This window comes from Symphalangus syndactylus, chromosome 1 (assembly GCF_028878055.3).
Source record: "Symphalangus syndactylus isolate Jambi chromosome 1, NHGRI_mSymSyn1-v2.1_pri, whole genome shotgun sequence".
Classification (NCBI taxonomy): domain Eukaryota; kingdom Metazoa; phylum Chordata; class Mammalia; order Primates; family Hylobatidae; genus Symphalangus; species Symphalangus syndactylus.
Window position 1 is genome coordinate 107,243,559 of NC_072423.2, and position 22,523 is coordinate 107,266,081.

At 46.4% G+C, this 22,523-nt stretch overlaps 1 protein-coding gene across 7 annotated transcripts in view; it reads right to left on the reverse strand.

Moving 5' to 3' along the window:
• Positions 1-22,523, reverse strand: part of CACNA1D (calcium voltage-gated channel subunit alpha1 D) — a 321,052-nt gene that overhangs the window by 100,157 nt on the left and 198,372 nt on the right. For all 7 annotated transcript variants that reach the window (XM_063645661.1, XM_055273856.2, XM_055273854.2 and 4 more), the window contains one exon: positions 7,871-8,040. In XM_063645661.1, coding sequence (XP_063501731.1) covers positions 7,871-8,040 — 170 coding nt within the window. The remainder of the gene's footprint in view (positions 1-7,870; positions 8,041-22,523) is intronic.

Genomic DNA, 22,523 nt, shown 5'->3' on the forward strand with positions numbered 1-22,523 from the left:
TCAAACAAAAAGAAAACTGCAATGCTATCTTGGTAAGGGCACATTATTTTGGAAAAAGACAAGAAGAAAGAAATCAAGCAATTATAATATAGGCATCTTCTGAACACACCACACGGCACATGCATTTCACACAATGCCTATGTGCAAGGAAAAGGTATCAGAGATGTTGCGGAACGAGAAAGTTCAGTCTCAGTAATTTACCATGATCTTTAGCCCTGCGTTGGCGAAAGCAGCAAAATTTCTTTTTCTTCTTATCCTCTTTAAGCAAGTCGGCCACTGTGACCCCTTCAGGTTGAACACAGGCAATTTCATTACGAAGCAGCAGAGGGCAGCAACAGCAGCCAAACCAGGGCCCCACATGGCCAGCCTCGCCAGCCAGGCGGCCTCATGCAATGGACGCCCGCCTGCCCCAGTCCTCCTCCTGCTAGGAATCCAGCTCAGCATCAGAACAGTGGAGAGGAAGTGCCCTTTCCACAGCTATTACACAAACACCTGTCTTTAAGAACCTGTTCTAAATCAACAACCAGCTAACCCATGCTAGATAAAGGTTTCCAGGGTTTAGCTTCCCGTCTAAGAAGGGTATTAAGGAAAAGGCACTTTAGGGGGAGTCAGGAGCCCTGTACAGACTGGCTATGTGATTCCAAACAGCACTACCATATGGGACAGGACAGGTGGGAGTTCAAAAGGTGGGCTCTGGACTCTGACACGCCAGGTCTAACCCCAGCCCTGCCATTTCCGTGTCGGAAAACTGTGGACAGGTTACCTGATACTGCGAAGCCTTAGTTTCCTCCACACCTGTAAGATGTCAATAATAATTGGACCTGTGCTGCATAAGGTTGTTGTAAGAGGTGAACAGTAGAGACGGTAATAAAAGCAATGTGCCCAGCTTTGGCAAGGCACAATCAACCACCACTACTGTCACCACTATGACTCTCCCATGACCACCAGGTCACAAGAGAAATGACTCTGGGATCTCTAACCCCTTGCAGCCCTGTGATTCCATGATCACTCTAAGCCAGCTAGTCTTTAGGGTACGACCCCGTGCTCTAGGGGAGGGTCGTACGAGGCAGTGTGAGACAGCAGCAGGAATGCTGGAGTAAGCAAGGGCGTGGGCAGCACAGACACCTGCACACACTATGGGTAGGCAGAATACTCACATTCCTAAAATGTGCATCCTTTCCGACACAGCAGACCCTTTTCTTGTATCCTCTCCCACAAAACCATGAACACGAGCACACAGACACAGGGGCATGTGTTCGCAGGGGTTAATGATGGTTAGCGTGCAGACTGTGGCAGAGCTTGGGTTCAAATCTCAGCTTTGCCACGTTAAGTCACATGGCCTTGGGAAGCTACTGAATTGCTTTGTGCTTTAGTTTCCCCATTTGTCAAGTTCCTGTCTCAGAGTTGCGTGAAGAAGAATGAACGTATTCACCCACAGCCCTTGCAACAGTGTCTCACACACAGAAAGCACCTGACAAATGCTAGTTATTATTACTCTACGTTCTTTCATTCAAGAAGGAAGCAATGGCATGCTCATGTGTGGGACAAGGACTGTGCTGGGTGCAGCCACACAACAGAGGGCAGAAACAGACCCTATTCCTGCTGCGCCCATGGAGCTGATGCTCTCGTGGTGGAGAGACCTCTATAAAGTAGAGGTCCACGTGCTGTAGAGTGTATAGTCCACTGCAGCAGTTTTTATAATGGCAATTTATTGAAAAGAGCCAACATTTTGCTTTAAAAACATGGGAAATATCTGTGGTACATGGTTCAGTGAAAAATACCTGTGTTGGGCATCTTAGGGTGGAAGCTATATGCATGCTGTCTGTGTCATGTATCATGTGCAGTGAGGGGTGGAAGCAGAGGCCCCAAACTTCTAAGTCTGCCTCTCTTTAAGAAGAAGGAAGAGAGAAATTTTTTTCTTACTTTATATACTTTGAAATTACATGAATTTTTTATGTAGGCAAGTATTACTTCCATAATTGAAATGTATTAAAAACAAATAAAACAACCCTGATTTGAGACTGCAAACTTGGCTGGAGTACCCACTCCTTGTCTCCACAGTGGGGCAATAGGCCCTGAGTCCAGCTCCCATCAGCTCTTAGGAGGCTGAAGGTGATGGCAGACGTGCAGGCACTTTTAGAAATTACCACTGCTTTCTATCACCCCTGTGGAGAGAGTCCGCCTGTCCAGACAACTACTCCCAGTGCCACCCCAATGGAGACAGTGTCCAGTCACTGACCCTAGGCCAGCCCCTGAGTCAGCCCTCCCAGTTGCCAGTGAAAGCACTTTCAGCTGCCTCTCCAGTGAGGGCTCTTGACCTGGACGCATATTTACCGTACGCCACTCTAACTGCTGCTGTTTGCTTTACAGCTTTTAATTGAGTATTTTCCATTTTGAACTTGCACCTTGAGGTAGTTCGGTGGTGACAAAAGCAGTTTTATAAATCAAAATTTCAAAACACAGTCTTTCAAAACAGGACCAGCAAATTGCTATGCCTTATGCTTGCAACCAGCTATGCCATCCTGGTTTCCTGTCCACCCCCAAAGCAAACATTGCAGTAAGAGGCAACTAGGTAGCACATGCAAAAGGGTGGCAGCTAGGGCAACCTGCTCCACCAAGCCCCAGGGTGGTAGAGTCCCCGGGCAGGCAGGGGCAGTGCCCATAGCCTCCAGGACCACTGAAAAAGCAGAACACAGAGAGGCTGCCCTTGTGGTCAGAGATGAAGTTTCAGGTATGCCCCTCCCTTTCTTTGGGCATCAAATATCTTTACTTAAAGGAATTATTAATCATTAATAGTTCCTACAATAAAACTGCCCTGCTTTTCTGGCCAGAATTTTAGAATGAGCTCCCTTTAAAATGATTTCATTTTTAATGCTTTTTTTTTAAGACTAATCACTGACAATGAGAAGAGTTTAAAATAGAATTTTAGGCTTCCAGATTTTAATGGTCCTAGCAAAACTCCATTGTTAACTCAGAAGCAGCTGCATATGTCTAAAAAAATCACTTTGCGATTTGGCAGGGTTTCTTAAGAAACTTGAAGCTCAGCAAAAAGTTAAATAAATTATCCTTGAAAATTTACCAAATGCTCAGGAACTTACTTCAAAGGGAATTTTGTCCATTCAGTTAATTGTGTAACACCAGCTTTCTAATAGCAAATTGATGAAATTGATATTTTAAATATTCTATGAATGCACAAAGCTGGAGCTACCTGTCACCAGTCACCAGACAGCTCAGTTAGAGGCCTCATTGCCTCTCCTCTTCTTTCAAGTGAATGCCTGGAACAGTGTGATATTCAGCCACTGATAGCAACCTGGACTCAGGAGTTCTGAACCCTAGCTTCACATTAGAATCCCCAGGGAACTTTAATGAAAAAGAGCCACCCCTGGCTCCCACTCCAAGATTAATCAAGAGTCTTAGAGGGTGGAGTATGGCATCAAGAAGCGTCCAAGCTCCCCAGGTGATTATAACGTACAGCCAGTGTTGGGCATCGCAGATGCAGGCAGTGACATTTAGCAGATCAGAGAGAAAAGATAATGTGAGCGCATCTCCAAGTACTTGATTTGACATCTGTTCTCTGACAGCAAGCACCGCCAAACTAGAAATGGACTTCAAGAGCCTGAAAGCTGTGCTGCCCTATCTCGAAAGTGACCTAGTTAACAGATTTGTTTTCCATCAATACTTCAGAACCTTACAGTTTCTGAACAGAAAAGTACAGGGCAATGGTCCTAAGAGGGAGGCCCCACTCTGAGGCTGGTTAGAGGTCTAGTAGAACCTTCAAAAATATTATGTTGAGGAAAGTCAAATACTGCATATTCTCACTGATAAGAAGAAGCTAAATAATGTGTACACAGGGACATAGGGTGTGGATGGAATAATAGGCGTTGGAGACACAGAAGGGTGGGAGGGTGGAAGAGGGGTGAGGGATGAGAAATTACTTACTGGGTACAATGTATGCTATTCGGGTGATGGTTACACTAAAAGCCCAGACTTCACCGCTATGTAATATATCCATGTCACAGAATGCTATTTGTACCCCCTAAATTTATACCCCTAAAATTCTGTTGAGGTCAACTTTTACTGATGTCTGATGAAAACAGCAGCAGCACATACTACAACTATGACTACTCCTACCAGTCACAGAACATTCAATCGTCACAACAGCCCCATGGGGAGATATATCTTTATCCCCTTCTTGCAGACAAGGAAAGTGGGGTCCAGAGAGGTTGAGTAATTCGCCTAACACTAAAGTCCAAATTCCAAGTCACAAAACTCCACTGCAGCCACATCTGGAGAAGGGGCATCAAGATGCCCTCCAGCCCAAGCCTTTGCCTCCTGTGAGCTCACAGACATCTGCGGTTATTAATGACCTCCTACACCCACCTCTGCTCATCTAGGCTGCGGCTCAGCTATCAGGAAGCATTTCTTCTCACACTGTCACTTCAATCCTCAATGTCCTGGAGGAAACTGCTCAACTCACATCCAGGACCCAGCTGAAAAGGGCTATCAGTTGAATTAGCATCCTTAGCCACTATGGACAAAGTGAGGAGCCCGGGCCCTGCACCATCGGCCTCTCAAGAGGTAACAGAGGAGCAGGGTTGGAGTGGAAAGCACATGGGGTAATCTCACCCGCCCTAGGGAGGATGCAAACACCTTAACACTGGCAACACCCACACTTCTACTGCCTGCTAATCAGATGCACAGAGACGGCCCCAGACCTGGCATGTGCATGTGGTGAATCCAGGACTGTTTATTTGGTAAGGAGGACCGTGTGGGCCTCACTGAAACCCTCTCCTTGTGTGGTTTTCTGGCTGTGACAGGAAGAAAATAGCTGGCAGCCACAGGAGGCCCTAGGGAAACCTCAACAGTGCTGTCTCCTCCAGAGGGTCTGGGCTGCTGAGGTCTGTGATCAGAGAGGTTCTCTCCTCAGCGGAGGAGGAGACGTGGTGCTCTCAAGTCAGTTAAATCCCATCATGGCCTCCACAGCCAAGATTTCTGTCTTTATTTAAAACCCTCATCATCAAGGCTCTGGAAATCTGATGACTCGGGAAGCACTGTGAGCCTCACTCCACAGGAAACCCCAACACCTGGCAAAATAAGCTCCATAAAGAACAAGGGTGCACCACAGAAATATTTGCTATTCTGGATCAAATGTTAAGCTAGTTAATCATTTTGAGTTACACATCACGGTGCATAGCAGAAACAATACTGCTGATGTTCCCAAGACACAGTGCAGCTTTATGGGCTTGGGAGCCCCAGTGAGAGTGAATTCTGAAGATCTACAAGGCTTTTAAATGGGTTTTCTTTCCTAGATTATATTACTGAGCAATGCATTTAAGGGCCATGAATATTTGTCACTTCGCACACCTTGTTTGTGCCATTTCCCCAGCTTGAAAAAGCCCCCACCCCCACCCTCTGCCGCCCAGGGCTGCTCCTCCCACGGAGCCTTCCTCACATTGCCCAGCCCACCCACTCCCACCAGCCAGAATCACCGCGCCCAACCGGGCTCACACAGCAGAGTGCTGGGCCTTAACAATGGGATCAGCTTCTCACACTAAGCCACTCCTTCTCCATCTTCCCCTCATGGCAAGTTCTCTGAAAGGCAGAGTCACTGATTTCTGTCATCATCAGGTTTTTACAGTGATAGGTCATAGGAAATGCTGGGCTGAGATAAAATGGTTAACCCTCAAAATCCAATGAAAACCCTTAATCCTCAAATCATAGGCCCTATAAACAACTCTACCATGACTGATGTTAGCAACACTAGAACACGAATCCTTGTCTACTTCTAGAGGAGGAGAAATAAACAGAGGAAAGGCCACTGGCCTGTAAGAAGGCCTCACTCAGCTCCCCGGGGGACACAGCTAAACTAGCAAAGAAAGATACTCTGCCGAGAAAAAAAGGGCCATACCTCCTCTCGTTTACAAATAACATGTTGGGTTTAGGAGAGATGAGGCAGGTCAGCATCCAAGTTACAGTTTGCAAGTGAAGGGGAAAAGAGCTGTGCAGGCATCTCCAAGCTGCACCTACATGGCCTGTTGCCAGCAATACTGCAGGTGCAGAAGCTCCATGAAGGCCATGGGGTTCAGATTGGCTTGACTGCCAAGGGGAGAGCTGTGCAGAGGACAGGCAGACACTCTTACATCTGATCACTTCATAGGCACATCGCTGAGTCTGAGACTCAAATGAATGTCTATTTATAAATTCTGAACTTGCATTCAGCAAACAGTTAGCTCTAGAAACCCTCCCTTAGTCTTCTGATCCTCAGGTGCTGAAGTCCCGGCCCCTTCCTGAGCCTGGCAAGATGCAGGGAGGGACAGAAGAGAGGCCTGACCCTGCCCACTGCCACTCAGCACACCGGTTTGCACCAGCCGGGGCATCTGAGATCACGGAACACACTCCCTCCCCATGGAGGCACAGAGCCCAGCCTTGAAGAAAGGTAAGGGCCCTCTCAGTTAAGAAGCCCCTCCACCAGGGGTCTCTCAGCCCCTACTTACACACTCCACAACTTCCAGATGAGGCACAATTGCACCTCACCCACCCTTCCTATGGTAGCTCACCCTGACCTTCATACCCTCTGTGGTCCAGCTGAAGGGCCCACTGTTTCCTCCCTGAAACCTGGCCTTTGCCCACCTCCACACCTCCCTCATGCTAGTCCCCTGGGTCAGAGTGCTGCTTCTGACACTGAATGGTCACATCTGCAATCCATCCATCCTTCAGGGCCCAGGCCAAATACTACCCCGAGCCCTGTCCTCGATCCCTCCTTGGCTCCCACAGCACGTGCCTGCCCTCTATGTGTGCCCTGCAGCTCTGCTCCCCAGGGCTGCATTTAGGGTGAGCAGGCTTGTCTCTCCCTAGGAGGCAGCACTCCACATCCTCTCCAGCTCAGGGTTTCCCCTGTACCCAGCAACAGGCCTTGCTGAGAGCAAAACATCCAAGGCGCTCTGCTCAAGCAGGGATTTGCTCGGCCGTCTTCTACAACGTAGGGCCGGCCTCAGGTCCCCAGGCCTCTCAATGGACATGTGCCCTTGAAGTATGTTCTTGGTCCTTCCTATCCAACTCTTCCAGATTTGAAGCAAGTCACAGACATCTCAGTCAAATGCACTTCTGGATTCCAGTTTCCACTCTGACCCAAGGCACAAAGGGCCCCAGAAAGAATAAAAGTGCATCTGTGGGAAAAGTATGCAGTGAAAGAGACACCATGGTTGACAATGGCAATTAATGTCAGTGATTGACTGAGTTCTCAGGCCTTGCCTCCTGCAGAAAGTGCTCTAGGGTGCTTAGTGTCACAGTGTGGGGTGTCAGTGGGTGACAGCAAAGCAGCTGTCACTGACTCACATGCCCCTTAACACCTGCCTAGAATGGTGAGCCGGTTTCCTCCCAGCCCCTGATGGGCTAAGCATATGGCTTCATATGAATAGCACATGTAGGAGCTATGTCAGGTGGCCTAAGAGTAAGAGTCAAGAGGAACCCTGCACTTCAAATTCTTGTCCAATAACACTGTTCACTTTGAGGTGAGGGAAACCACAGCTTCTTCTCTCCTGTGGTATAAGAATATGTGTCTCATCACCCCTGTGCCCGCACAGAAATGCACTTGCTGAATTTCCCAGGCCAACAGTGGGTCCGTTTGACCCTCCTTGGCTATAAAGCCACCTTACCAAATACAACTCTAAACCCCAAACCTCAGGCAGAAATCCAGAGTCAGCACCAGTGCGCCTGCTCTCTCCGTGCTGTGTACAGGCAGAAAGGACCAGATGGCTGGGAGGAGGCTGTCCCACTCACAGCCTGGGTCAGAGTCGAGGAAGGCCTGCTGCCAGGCCTCTGAACCGCACACTGGGTCTGTCTAGCCAGGGGCAGGAAAGGTGCTACATACTATTTCGTTTGCCTTCCTCTCCTCCTTCTTCCTCGTTCTCGGGATCGATGTCCTCAGCTTGGGTGATCCAATCCAAGTAGCCCTTTAGATCCTCCTCCAGCTGCTGCTTCTCCCGGAGCTTCTGGAAATCTCCCCGCGCTTTTGCCTTCTCTCTTTCCTTTGAGAATTCTCTGAAGGAGGCAAAGAGGACAAGCACATATCAGGATGTCCTTGGGGACCTGCATCCTGAGCCACTGCCCTGCTGCACAAGAGTCTTGTGGCAGGACACACAGCACTGAGTACAGTCACATGAGCACAGCAATGGAGCCACACACTTGGACAGGACAGAAGACAGTGTCTTCCAAAGCAAGACCATGGGGGTCAGAGTCGCAGAGCCCACACCAACACACATGCATCATTTCTTAGAAAAAATGAACTCCCCTTAGATGACAGCGATCTCAAGGGGCCTAGGCCCAAAACACCATGTGCTGTCATTGCAGGCCTCTGACACCCCCCAACAAGCGGCCTGAACTCAGAGACGCCCCACTTTCCCCAGAGCCTCCTCAAAGAGGAGGGACCCAAATGGGCCAAGCCGTGGTGAAAGAGTACCAAGTTCAGAGCTTCTTCAATGCTTTTGGACAAACTTTGCATTAATATTGTGTGCTATCCCTTTTGTCCAAACCAAGAGCTATGAGTGGGCAGCAGTCCTTGCTGGTGCCCACACCAGGCTCCTCTACCCATCACCTGCAGGTTGGGGGCAGAGCAGTGCACGGAGTCAGGGCAGTCCCCAGCCCCTCTGCAACCCAGTTCTCCCTCCCAGATGGGAACTCGAGCATTGATGAAGCATTATTGTTTTTCTTAACCCCTGCTACTTGTCATGGTCTTCCCCAAAAGTCTTCCCTGCAGGAGGGGAAGAGGCATATGATTTGCTGCCCATTTATAGGAACACCTGCCCTGGAAAGGATCTGGCAGACAGGTAAATGTTCCCAACTGTGGGGTGTTTATGCTACTTTCCACCATGTGTGCAAGCCTCTATCTATGCATATATACAAAACCCCACACACTCAGGCAAGCCTGAGAGTCAGGTGGACGATTACCCAATTTTTATATACGAGGAACCATCTGCATCTCCAACCGTGAGTTGTTATAGGAGCCAAGATATGTGAGTTAGAGACTTAGTAAAAAGCTGCTAAGGAAGCAGGTGAGGTTACAGCAATGCAGTTTCTGCACACAGACCTTGAGATTCTGACACAGGTTACTTCTGTCTGCCTTCTTGCCTTCATTCCAAGTCAAAGCCAGCATGTCTCTTTCAGGGTCCTACCTCAATAACCCAACCCAACCCAACCGACGAATGGGGAAGTGACCTGCTTTCATAAAGCTAACCCCAGCCAGGCGTGGTGGCTCATGCCTGTAATCCCAACACTTTGGGAAGCCGAGGTGGGCAGATCATGAGGTCAGGAGTTTGAGACCAGCCTGGCCAACATGGTGAAACCCCATCTCTACTAAAATAAAAAAAATTAGCTGGGCATGGTGGTGCATGCCTGTAGTCCCAGCTACTCAGGAGGCTGAGGCAGGAGAATTGCTTGAACCTGAGAGGCAGAGGTTGTAGTGAGCCAAGTTCGTGCCACTGTATTCCAGCCTGGGCAACAGAGTGAGATGCCGTCTCCAAAAAAAAAAAAAAAAAACAAAACAAAAAACAAGAACAACAACAAAACTAACCCCGTATTCACACTCCTTTCTTAACTCTAGGCTGTCGGGCTGAACAGATGCTTGCACACCCAGTGACACTAATACTTCAGATAAGAAACTGGAATCCTCACCAAGTGCCACCCTCTGCCCACAATTAGAAAGAGTCCCACTCAGACAGAGGTTGCGGTGAGCTGAGATTGCGCCATTGCACTCCAGCCTGGGCAACAGAGCAAGACTCCGTCTCAAAAAAAAAAAAGAAAGGATCCCTCTCATTGCTCCTAAATCACCCCACTTTTCAGACTCTCTGGAACCTATCCTTGGTCCTGTTAGGGCTGTCAGTCTCCACTCCACTCCCTGTGAATAAGGAAGGAGGCCAGGCTTTGTGGATCTAGAGAGTGAGCAGGAGCCGATCTGAGCCCAGACACATGCTCTGACCTCCCAGCCCAAAGAACACCTGTTGTCTCAAAGAAGTAAGGACTCCAGTGTCTCGCTGTTCACACGTACCACACCCTGAGAACGGTTTGGGGTTTCTAGGCCTCCGGGGATTCCTGACACATGGGAAATACATAACTCAGCTCTAGGTAAATTCACCAAATGACTCTCTGAACTCTGAAAAAGTCACACTCAACCCAGAATCACATGTCTGAGCAACAATAAGAGGGCTTGGAATGTCATGTGTCTGTAGGAAAATGAATTATATAATCTGTTTTCTTAAATACACCTCAAAGAAAAGTGGACCTTCAGTTCTATTATTCACCAAAAAAGTATCCTAGTACAAATCTGTTTGCATGTTTTGATTCCGAACTTAGCATACTAAATTCAGATGGTTACATACACACAAGGTATTCTTACTTTGGGTCCATATCATATATGGGTTCTTGGGAAAAAATTATGAAGATAGTAAAAGAGTTACCCTGAGAAGGTTAAGGACATTCATTTTATAATGTATAATTACATACATTATATACATTTTATAATGTATTATAATTATAAAATTATAGTTTATATTTTATAATTATAAAATTATAGTTTATAATTATATAATTATATACATTTTATAATGTATAATTACATACATTATAAGATGAATGTCCTTAAGCTTCTCAGGGTAACTCTTTTACTATCTTCGTAATTTTCTTTTGTAATATTTTATGCCTTTTTATCATTACAAATATAAAAATCCTGTTTCTAACAAGCTGCATCACTGTTGTATATTTTCCACTGCTGGGACACAGTTAAGCAGGCATAAGTAAAACTCTACTCTGACTAAAATTCCTAAGAGTGAAACACCCTGCCAAGTCCTGGTTTATGGCCCACTCACAATGATGGTCACTACCACAAAAGCTCATACAACAAAGCTGCTGATACAGACCCTCTGAACTGATTTTAGACAGTTCTGAATGGCTGAATACTTAGCAGGAAGGTATTATTTATTGATGTGGACAGAGGTGAGGTTTATGCAGTAGAAATCTGTTGGCCTCAGGGCAGGATGGAGGAAGGGGGCAGGGAGGTAGAGTCCCTGTGATAAACCCAGATAAAGCCTTGGCCCTCCTACACCACTCTGGGCTCTTCGTCTGAAGACTTGGCTTCTAGTCCTAGCTCTGTCACTGTTGTGTTCTGAGCTTCAGTTTCCTCACTTCAAATAGACACAACAATACCCATTCTACTGTTTCACAGGAATTAAGCAAGACATTCAGTAAGGCTTTGAAAACACAAAGAGTGGGATCAACGTGAAGTTCAAATGTATAATAGTTGTTGAATCCAGACATAAGAGAGAAATTTAAAAGGCAAATGGAAGAGCTTTCTCAAATTATCAAAGGGAGAAAAATTAGCACTAGCTGTGAATGGGCTCTAAGCTGCCACAAACCCGTCAGGATTCAGAGACGCATAGAAGGACACATGGGTCCCAAGGCTCAGAGTGACCGCAATGAGCTGGCAAACCCACTGCCAATCCTGTACACTATCTGCTCAGTTGAGAATAACCCATTCCTATCACAACTGACCCACTGATCCTGAAAATCACACCTCAAGTCCGAGGCACCTTCTACCAAACTTTGCAATGATGGAAAAAAAGTTACTCCACTTTGCATAAGAATTCATCATATTCTAAGAATCCTATTACTAAGAGATTGTTTTACAAAGCTTATTTAATAAAGCTATTGGTAGAAACCAACGGACTTTTGCAAGTGACTAAAAATCCAACAACTGTTATATGTTAGGAGGCTTCTTGTTCCAAACTAGAATTTTGGTTATGGTGTGTCTGATCAAAAGATAAATTAGTGCCTGGACGGAAAAAAAAAAAAAAAAAAAGCAAATATAGTGTGCTACCCTGCTACCCTTTGCACACAAAAAACTGGGAAATAAAATGCACATATTTCTCTCAGATGTATCTAAAAGAAAGAGCAGAAAACAAGGGATGGGAATGAATTAGGCCGAAGGAATCAAGGTTGGAGTGACACTCTCAAGTATATCTTTTTCTATAGTTTTGACTTTGGGAACCATGTTAATGTTCTTCACCTTAAATTTTTTAAAATTAAGTCAGTAAGGATGAGATGAAGGGAAAATACCCCTAAACTGAAAGTGAATTGAAACAAACAAATATGTAATTCAAATGAATACCATAACCAGACTGAACCAGAACCAGACTGAAGGAGAAAGACAAAACTAATTCAAATAGCTCATGAACATTTGACGACATGCTCCCAGTCTTGGGTAGGATTGGAGTGAGGGATGAACTACAAACAAATGCTGAACTCTTTTCAGTAGCTTTGTTTTTTGTAGTGGTGTGGATGAGACCATTCTGAAACTATCTTTGACATATTACAGGATTTAGCGAGTGAGTACATGTGCTAATGTTGCTGGGAGCCAGAGTTCTCGCTGTGGAAGGAGGGACACAGAAACATGGAACAGAGAAGAACCCTCCGGGGATGGACTGGAATTGAAGGTATAGGTATGAACTGATGATATCTAAAAGGTGTTTAAAGTCTGATTTCCAATGTCTGATTTTTAAGAGGCTGATATCTGAGTATGTGTATGTATCAATGTAAGTATGTGTATGAATATGTGTATAGAAATACATATTTTCCTAGGTCTGTCTGTTGAAAGGATTTAGAAGCAAAGATGCTCTGGCAGGTACAAGCACACCTGGTACCCATATCTTGTTCTCTAATAACATTCCCCATTAAAAGGAACCAGGGAACTTTGGGGAAGTGGGTGATTCCAGGGCAAGGGTAGGGTAGGTACAAGATGAAGAAAATAAGGAAGTGCTCAAAAACAAAAACAAACCAAAACACATTATGGAGATACATCATAAGGATACGGGAGCTAGAGAAGTAGCTCCTACTAGCCAAATCTTAGGAAATTTGAGCACTGAAATAACTAAGGACAGTAATAAATTATAACATATTTTTAAAAATCAGTCCACATCCCTTATGGATAGATAACAAATGAAAAACTAAATGAGGTAAAATTTAATATTAGGTGAATTGGGGTAAGGGGTACATGGATTATTCACTGTGCTATTTCTATTCTTGGGGTTGTTCTATATATTTGAAATTATTTCCAAATAGAAAAAATTTGAATGCTTAGAAGATATAACTCTACTACTAACCAAATTCAAATTCATGTTGTTACATATTCATTTCAGCTTACCAGCTAGACTGTAAGCTCCTTGCAGGCAGGAATGGACAATGTTGTCCATTTCTCATGTATTTCTTCCCATGTCTCTATTTCCCCTTGGTGCCACTTCACATAGGCATGCAGGAAGGCCATGTACGAAAAAATTGTATCTAACAAAACAAGCCCTACTGCTCCTCTTTCAGGAGGCAAGAATATGTCCCTATAGGACAGAAAGCCCATGATTGCTGGGATCGCCCAGAAGCATGAAATGAGTGTGCCCAAACCTAGACACATCATCTGGAGCAGCCTCCACCACCAGCTCACCATTTTCCCTTATTGTGTTCAGGCCTCATGTGGTTGTGGTAGATCTTCTATCTCTAGGTCATTAAGATATTCCCTTTTATCTCCTGGTTGAGAAGCAATTACTCAGTAAGGAATCTCCCTAACAGCCTAACAGGACAGCTGCAAAGTGTCTTATGCAGGCCAGTCTGCACACACCCATTTGCTGGGCAGCCACAGGAGCTGTGGCCAGAGCATTTCATCAGAGCTTGCTTCCCTCTCTGCTCCAGGTGACTACTGCAGACCCAGACTTCCCCCTGGTGCCATCCTACTCAGAATGCCTCACAGCTCCTTGTTGCCTCCCTCAAGGATCAAGGTCAGATGCTTCTGCCTGCCACTCAAGGCCTTCCAGCCTTCTCCCAAGTGCTATGCCAGCCTTATTCACCCATCCTATAAATGCACACCTTATACTCTGGCCACACTCTTCTCAATTCCACAACCCTGTGAGCTTTTGTCTACAGAATTCCATCCACCTGAGCAGCCTTCTCCCATCTTTGAATCCAGTGCACCTTTCAAGACCAAGCTCAAGTCTCATGCTTTTGGTGACACGTTCTCTGGCTTACCTCATCCAAATGCATTCTGCCTGCCTCTAATTCACCAGAAAACTCTACTCATTGAGCACCAAAACATGAATACATGTGTCCCCTACCCCAGGTGGCCCCCTTAGCATTGCATCCTAACCAGAGCCCAGAGCAGCACCTTACCCATCCCCACTGGTGAGTGACTGTGGTGAGGCAGGGGCTGCTATCACCCTCTTGTATAGACACTGAGGCTCCCAGCACTTGGGCACACAAGGCCATGCAGCTGCTGAATCTACCCTAAGCACCTCAACAGGATGCCTGGAAGGAAAAGCAGGAGCAGAGAAAGGAGAGGGTAGACACCAGGAGGATGAGGATCAAAACCAGGCTACAAGGCCAGACACAGAGGCTCATGACTGAAATACCAACATTTTGGGAGGTGACGGTGGGAGGATTGCTTGAGGCCAGGAGTTCAAGACCAGCCTGGGCAACAGAGTGAGACTCCCCATCTCTACAAAATAATTTTTTTAAGTTAGCCAAGTGCAATGGCATGCACCTGTGGTCTCAGCTACTCAGGAGGCTGAGGCAGGAGGATCACCTGAGCCTGGGAGGTTGAGGCTGCAGTGAGCTGTGATTGTACCACTGCACTGCAGCCTGGGTGACAGAGAGAGACCTTGTCTCAAAAACAATCAAACAAACAGACAAAAACAGGCTTCCTGTCAGTCCAGAAAGGGGCTTAAATACAAAACTAAGGAACCTGGATTGCTTCTCTGTAGGCAAGGAGGAACAGACAGAAATTTGACAGGATGCCTATCAGCTTTGACAGGTGTTATGTGTGAACAGAAAATGAAAATAAGAAGAAAATGGTGCTGAGGAAGACCAGAGGCATTCAGTAAGCACTGGGTGATGGGCTGGATTTAACATCAATACAAATGTGGTCAAAAACACACTTCTCATGAAGCCCCAACTTTCTTACACAACTATTTGGAAAAACACCTATGAGGCCTGTCACTGACCCCCAACCACCACCATGCTACAGTCACTGTCACCTCTGCCCTTTCCACACCAGTCCCCTGGGTCTAGCACACCAGTGTCATCATCTCCCCTCATGTGGACCTTCCTTGTCAGGGCACCGTGACACCCCATCTGCCACATGAACATTTCTTGTCCACCTGTTCAGGGAAGAAGGATGGGCTGGGCGGGGCAGGAGGGGGGATGGAGAAGAGAGGCTGGTCCCCGGTATCTGAAGGGCTGCCATATGAAGGAAGAAGCATGCCTGCTGAGGGTCTCAGGGCACAGGCACAAGTTTTGAAATAAGACAACTGATTTCAGCACCGTTGCCCTGGGATGCAGCAACTTCCCCAGACAGGGATCCTCAGTAGAGATGGTCTAATGATTCGGCAGCGACACCAGATCACAGCACGTTCTAAAGACGTTTCAGCTGCTGCTGCGACTCCAGCCTCCCCAGCACCTCCTCCATGGGGACCTGACTGCTGTGACTTAGTCCCTTTTTTGTTGTCCATTTCTTTCCCTGGGCAACAGCCTGGCACCCTCTTGGACCTGGCAGCCAAGTACTTTGGTGGCACTGACACCCAAGAAGCATAAGGGCTGAGTGAGTTCATGAGAAATGGCTGCAGGGGGCTCTGACAACAGAACAGTGGTATGCACCCCATACTCATCCAGCCCCCAAAAGACCTTTAGATGGAATAGACAAACACAGCACAACAAGCCAAAGTCGTCTCTGAAACAAGCACAGCCTGAGCCCACCCCACTGTACGCAGTCCTTCACCTGTGACTGCATCGCCCAGGGTCCCAGCAATAACCAACAGCAGCTTCAGCAGAATACGAGCCTGCACAGCTGGGGAAAGTGACCTGGGTTTCGGCAAAACAGCCTGAGTCTCTGCCATGTCCCCTTCTCTAATAATAGAAAAACAGCCCCTCATTAATTTAGAGTGTTCCTAGAGTCCTCCAAATGTCTTTACATTCACTGCCCCCTGGGCTGCTCACAACCTCAGTGGAAGAGGCAGGAGGAGGATTTTCACACCCATTTCAAAAAGGCCAACACAGAGGCTCAACGAGGCATTGTTGCTGGCCCACATCATATGCCCAGTCAACAGGACAACAGGGTTACTAACCAGGCTCCAAACCCCATGTCCCTTCCGTGGGGCTGTGGCTCACGGGGAGGTCATGAGTCAGGACCAGGGAGTGAGGACAGGGCAGAAAGCACAGCTCTGCTCACTACTACACTCTGATTTTCCCCAAGAGTCCCAACTCAGAAATAGAGAAAGGCGACAGCCCCCTTTCCGCTCATCTCTCCACCTGCCGTCCCTCACTCCCACTCAGTAAGCACCACTCCAGGGAGAGAACCCCTCGCCCCAGACCCAGCCAGCCTCCATCTCAGGAGCCCCAGTGGAGCCCCCACGGGCTGGGCACATGCCCCATGCTCTACAGAGAGGCCACCAGACACTCACATGCCCCAGGATATACAGGCCCTGACAACCTGATCTCCCGGACCCCTGGCTCAGCCAACACTACTGGAGACAGCACGCCCAGGCTGCAGCCAGCTATCACATAAAAACGGAGGTGCAGGTGGAATGGGACTGCCACAGATGCAAGAGGACACGCAGTTTGCTGTGGGAACTTTTATTTCTTAAACGTCCCATAAAATAAATGGGCCACTGGAAGTCATCTTGATTTAGAAACAGGATTTTTTTTCTTGGGTTTCAATGCTATCTGTTTTAATTAGACCCACATAAAATTTAAACAAACAAAACACTTTGATATTTACACACACATGCAAAAAAAAACAAACAAACAAAAAACCCTCGAAACAAAGTAAAAAACAATATAACCTCCATTGAAAACTGCCAAGAAAATCACTAGGGACTCAGATTTTTAGTGAAACAGAAGGCTCAGCAATTCAGAAAAAAACAAAGGCAACACTTATAAAGGCAACACTTATAAAGGCAAAGAGAAGGGGGAAGTTGAAGAAATAACCCACTGATTTTTATCAGGGGAGTCTAGCCTTATTTAGACCTAAATTATTTCTTCTACACAGACATAAAGGAAATGAAACAGAATGCAAACATAGTTTGATTCAAAGAACTTTTTTGTCTAAATATAATTTCTTGGAAAGCACAAAGGTTCAGTTTCTGTTCAAGGAAACTAGGAATTTTGTAAAAAAAAAAAAAAAAAAAAAAAAAGAAAGAAAGAAAGAAAAATTAACAGCAATGTGTGATGTTTCACAATTAAAAAAATTTTTAATCCTTGGCACTGGCTCAGCTCATAGTTCATCAAAAGCATTGTATTTGTTCCATTTTTCCCTCAACCATGAAAAGCTGGTGATAGCCAAAGGATGTTCTCTCTGCATGAGACCAACAGGCAGAGTGGGGTGGGGAGGAATTAGGAATGCAGCACTCCATAAATAAGACCTGCTCCTTTGCAGGTAATGTCTGCAGGGGGAAGGCAGCTGGCCTGGGACAGCATTCTCCAGCAGCAGTCATGAAACACAGCTGCCAAGAAATGCATGGGAACCGCTGGTGGGCAAAAAGGATGAGAAAATGGGGGTCCCTTGTTTACATAGTAACATATGTTGAAGAAAAACATTTGACAATCACATTTCTATTTTTACTTTTAGTTTTGAGACAGGGTCTGGGCTCTGCTGCCCAGGTTGGAGTGCAGTGGCATGCCCTCCACCTCCTGGGTTCAAGCGATTCTTGCGCCTCAGCCTCCCAAGCAGCTGGAATTACAGGTGTGCGCCACCATGTCCAGCTAATTTTTTTGTATTTTTAGTAGACGGGGTGTCTCTATGTTGGCCAGGGCAGTCTCAAACTTCTGGCCTCAAGTGATCCACCCACCTCGGCCTCCCAAAGTGCTGGGAATACAGGCGTGAGCCACTGTGCCCAGCCAGTGTTCTTGATGCTTTCATTGACATAAAAGACTGTGATGATGTTTAAAACAGTTTTCATCTTTTGGGAAGATGAATCACTTTCAGAGTCGGTGTTTCCTAGCTTTTAATGCCTAGGTTGAGTTACCCACCATGAACAGAACACAAGAATTAGCAGCTGGGCCACCCTGCACAGACCAAACCTAACTGTTTACATGTGGCACTTACCCTGAGCAGGAGAGTGTGGTAGGGATGGAGTGAAGGAATGCACCATCTATCTGGTCAGGTCAGATCTCTCCTGCCTCCTTTCTGACCTCTTCCCCCTTGAACTCTGTACTCTAGCCATCCTAAAGTTCACTCAGTTCCTCCAAGGCATGGAGCTCTTTCAACACCAGGCCACTGTGCATGCTGTTGCCTGCATAACCCCTCCTGCTCTTCCAGATACCATCCCACTCAGCTGGCTCAGGACATAAAGACTTTTCTCTACCTTAGAGTCCCCCAGATTAGAACCCTGCTTTTGCAGAATTTACTTCATAGTCCTGCAACTGGTTTTTCACTATTTTCTTTAACTTACCAGACTGTAAGTTCTGTGAAGGAGGGGCTGTGTCTGTCTTATCTTTGTATACTGGTTCCTTATCACAAACCCCAGCCATTAGTAGTTGCTCGATAAAAATCATCTAAATAATTGCTTTCACAAACATGGGCTTTACATTAATGAGGATCAAAGCCATGCAAGTTTGGGCTTTGTACTGGGTGTATTTGACCACAGTGCGTATGTAACTTCAATCACCTAAAACTACACCCATCGTGCCACTGATAAACAAAAACAAGCAGGAGTCTTGTATAAGCCTTAAAATATATATATACATATATATACACATATATATACACACACACATACATATATATACGCGCACACACACACAGAGAAATAAAGTATTTCAGGCATCTGAGTATGAAATATGCCTTCCTTTCACTGTATCTCCTTGAGGACAGAAGAGCTTTTCTCTCTTTGAAGGGTTAGTTTCCATGGCTACCAAAGACATGCCAATGCTTGTAGTAGAAAATTTTTCCCAATGATGAGAATCCATGAAGGTTGCATGCTAAAAGTTACAGACTTTGTTTCAATCTTTTTAAAACTTAAACATGTTTTAAGAGGTATTCTTCAATTGAGAGGCTGAGACGGGCAGTCACCTGAGGTCAGGAACTCAACATGAACCTGGCCAATACAGGGAAACCCCATTTCTACTAAAAATACAAAAATTAGCCAGGCATAGTGGTGTGCACCTGTAATCCCAGCTACTTGGGAGGCTGAGGCAGGAGAATCTCTTGAACCCAGGAGGCAGAGGTTGCAGTAAGCTGAGATCACACCATTGCACTCTAAGAGCAAGACACCATCTCCAAAAAAAAAAAAAAAAAAAAAAAAGAGGTATTCTTCAAAACCATGGGCTCTCTTGTCTGCCATCACTCTCTCTGAACGAAACAGATCACTTAATCACATGAGCCAAACCAGTATCACCACATATCTTCATGACAGCTTTCAAATACTGCTACTTAAGAAGTCACTTCATAAACACACTCTGCTAGACTTGTCAGATTCCAGTTTTTCAAGAAAAAAATAAGGAAGATGTGCACATGAAGTCTGGCTTGGGAGGGTAGCAGAACCACCTAAAATGAACACGTTTGAAGGCACCAGCAACTGTGGGGCTTGTGCTACTGACATGTCACTACAGTTTGCTGTGTGAAGGGCCTGGTTACACTGCCAGAATGAGCTCGAGGCTGGATCTGCTGTTCAGAGCTGCTAGGGGTTCCCACTGTGGAGGAGCAATGTGGACCCAAGGAAGGGGATGAAATTTAACCCCCTACTGGCATATCCCCAAAGCAGTCACTGTAGGAAATTCAGCCCAAATCCCACTCGCAGGCCACGCAAACCACCCTGTGAGCTGCATCTAGAGGGGAGAGGGATAGAGGAGATCCCCCTGCAGGGGGAGCGCCCACTGAAAGGCGCAGTGGGTGGGAAGTACCTTCCCAGAGCACCCAGACTTGGCTGATGGAGAACAAGGGGCAGAGCACCACATCCCAGGGCTGGGCTCAGGGATTGAAAGATCCATCCTCCAGCAACAGGACCCGAAAGGACCACTTGAGCTCGAATGAGACTTGTCCACAAGCAGATTCAAGAGGAAAACTAAACCAATTTCTCTGAAGCCTCTGTATCCCATTGTTCCACTCAGCATTGGGTAATTAATTTCAGGAAGAGAAAAAAAAAAAAGAAAAAAAAAAACGACCAAGCATAGATCTTTGAGAATAGAGCAGCTGAGGAAGTACGAGCACAGACCGGGGCTGGGAAGACAGGGTCCCACAGCAGGTTTCCTCTCACCAGACTTAGAACCAGCTTCCAACTGATGAGAAAAGCAGCCTGGGCTCTGGAGACAGACAAATCTAGATGTAATTCCTAGTTTAACTACTTACTAGCTGTGTAAATTTTTAGAAAATTGATAAACCTCCCTGAGTCTTGATTTCCTCATCTGTAAACTGAGGCAAAGAACACTTAGCTCATCAAAGTAGTGGAGAAGATTAAAATAAACTGAATAAAGCACAGGATTATAAGCAATTTAAAAAAAAAAAAATCTGGCCGGGTGCATTGGCTCATACCTGTAATCCCAGGGCTTTGAGAAGCCAAGGCAGTAGGATAGCTTGAGGCCAGAACCCGAGACCGGCCAGGCAACATAGAGAGATCCTGTTTCTACAAAAAATATTTTTAAAATTAGCTGGGCATGGTGGCATATGCCTGTAGTCCCAGCTACTTGGGAGGGTGAAGTGGGAGGATTGCTTGAGCCCAGAAATTTGAGGCTGCAATGAGCTACAATCGCACCATTGCACTGAAGCCTGGGTGACAGAGCAAGACCTGTCTCTGTAAAAAATATTTTTAAAAAGAAAAGAAAAAAGAAAAATTCTCTCATACAATCCACATCCCCAGACTTGACAATCAAAATCCAGAGACCTCTTCTTATCTGAGAGGCACGAGCCACAACACACTCCCACATCTATACTTTCACTTCCATCTCCACCTCTGCACCTCTGTGCAGACCCCATCCCTGCAGCCCCCAGCCCCTAGCCCCCAGGCTCTCCTAACTCCACTGCACTCTGGGAGGTGCCAGCTTTACCTTCCAGGCACAGCTGTCAACCATCACCTTATTTCAAACACTCTGACAGCTCCCACAGCTTAAAGAAAAAAAAAAAAAAAAAAACCCTGCCTCTCTCAGTGGGTATTCCCAACTGTACATCCACTCTGCCCACTGCTCACCAGCCAGCACGGAGCACCCTGGCAGCCTCACCATTGCACTCACTGGTTCCAGCAGGCAGAAGGCATCAGGTCCCACTCTCCTGACAACTTGCTTCCTTTCTTTACCATCCTAACGAATCCTGTCCATCCTTCAATGCCCAACTGGAGCCCAGCTTCCTTGGGTGAGGCCCTCTGACTTGCCAACCCTCTGCTGTGCTCCTAAGGCATACTGATAGGTACAGATGTGACGCTAAAACATCCTTGACTGATAGCCGAAGGGGGACAGAGTGCAGCTGCTGGAATCCACACTGGGCCCTGGAATTCTTGGCATGTGTCTGTGGGCCTGTTTGTAAGTAATAGTTCATGATTTAAGGATAGGTGGGCCTCTGGGGACAGTACACCTCTTAGCAGGCGGTGTGCTCTCACCCACTGACTTAAAATCCTTCAGATACAGCAAGGGTCTCCAGGACTCCAAGGCCCAAAACTGCCAGCAGGCAACTTAAACCAAGGTTTATTTTAAAGCAGAAATTCAAGGGAATGATGGGTTCAGTGTGGATTAATGTTTTATCCCTGAACCCAAAACCAAACTCATGACAATCAGACTTAGAGAAATCAGGCTAATGCGCCAAGCGCTGCTCCAGGTCTTGGAAGGATGTGGGGCCCTGGAGAGAAGTGCAGGTAAACATCCAGACTGCAAAAGAGATGACTTTTCTAGCTCACAGAAACGACCTGCAAGAAGGAGGACACAACCAGGCCAGTGTGGAGCTCCCACATACTTGGAAAGGTCTTCCCGTTTATCCAGGCCCTTCCCGTCCATTTCTCTCCTTGGTTATTAGGATGGCTCTATGAGAAAAGTGAGAGGTGGGGCACTCCAATTTTAGGAAGAAAAAGCCTTGATTTGGAAAGGTGAAGTATATTGACCAAAGAAGTCATGCCTCTGTAAGTACAGAGCCAGCACACGGGCCAGCACTTCTGACCCCTGCCTTTATGCTCCCCCCACTACAGCAGAGAAACCAGTAATCCCTCAGCCAGCGGAGACCTCACAGGTAAGGGTAGCACAGCTCGCAGCCAGAGCACTGCCTCATCCCCGCTGGGTGGACCTCCACCCAAGTCCAAGTCTGTGGAGACTGAAGCTTCCAACAGCCCCACAGGGGTACTATGAATAAGGCTTTATGAGTGCTCATGTACCAGTCATTTTGTTGACATAGATTTTCATTTCTCTTGGGCAAATACTAGAAATGGAATTGCTTGGCCATATGGTGAGTATATGTTTAACTTTATGAGATACTGACAAACTTTCCCAAAGTAGTTGTATCATTTTACATTTCTATAAACAATGTA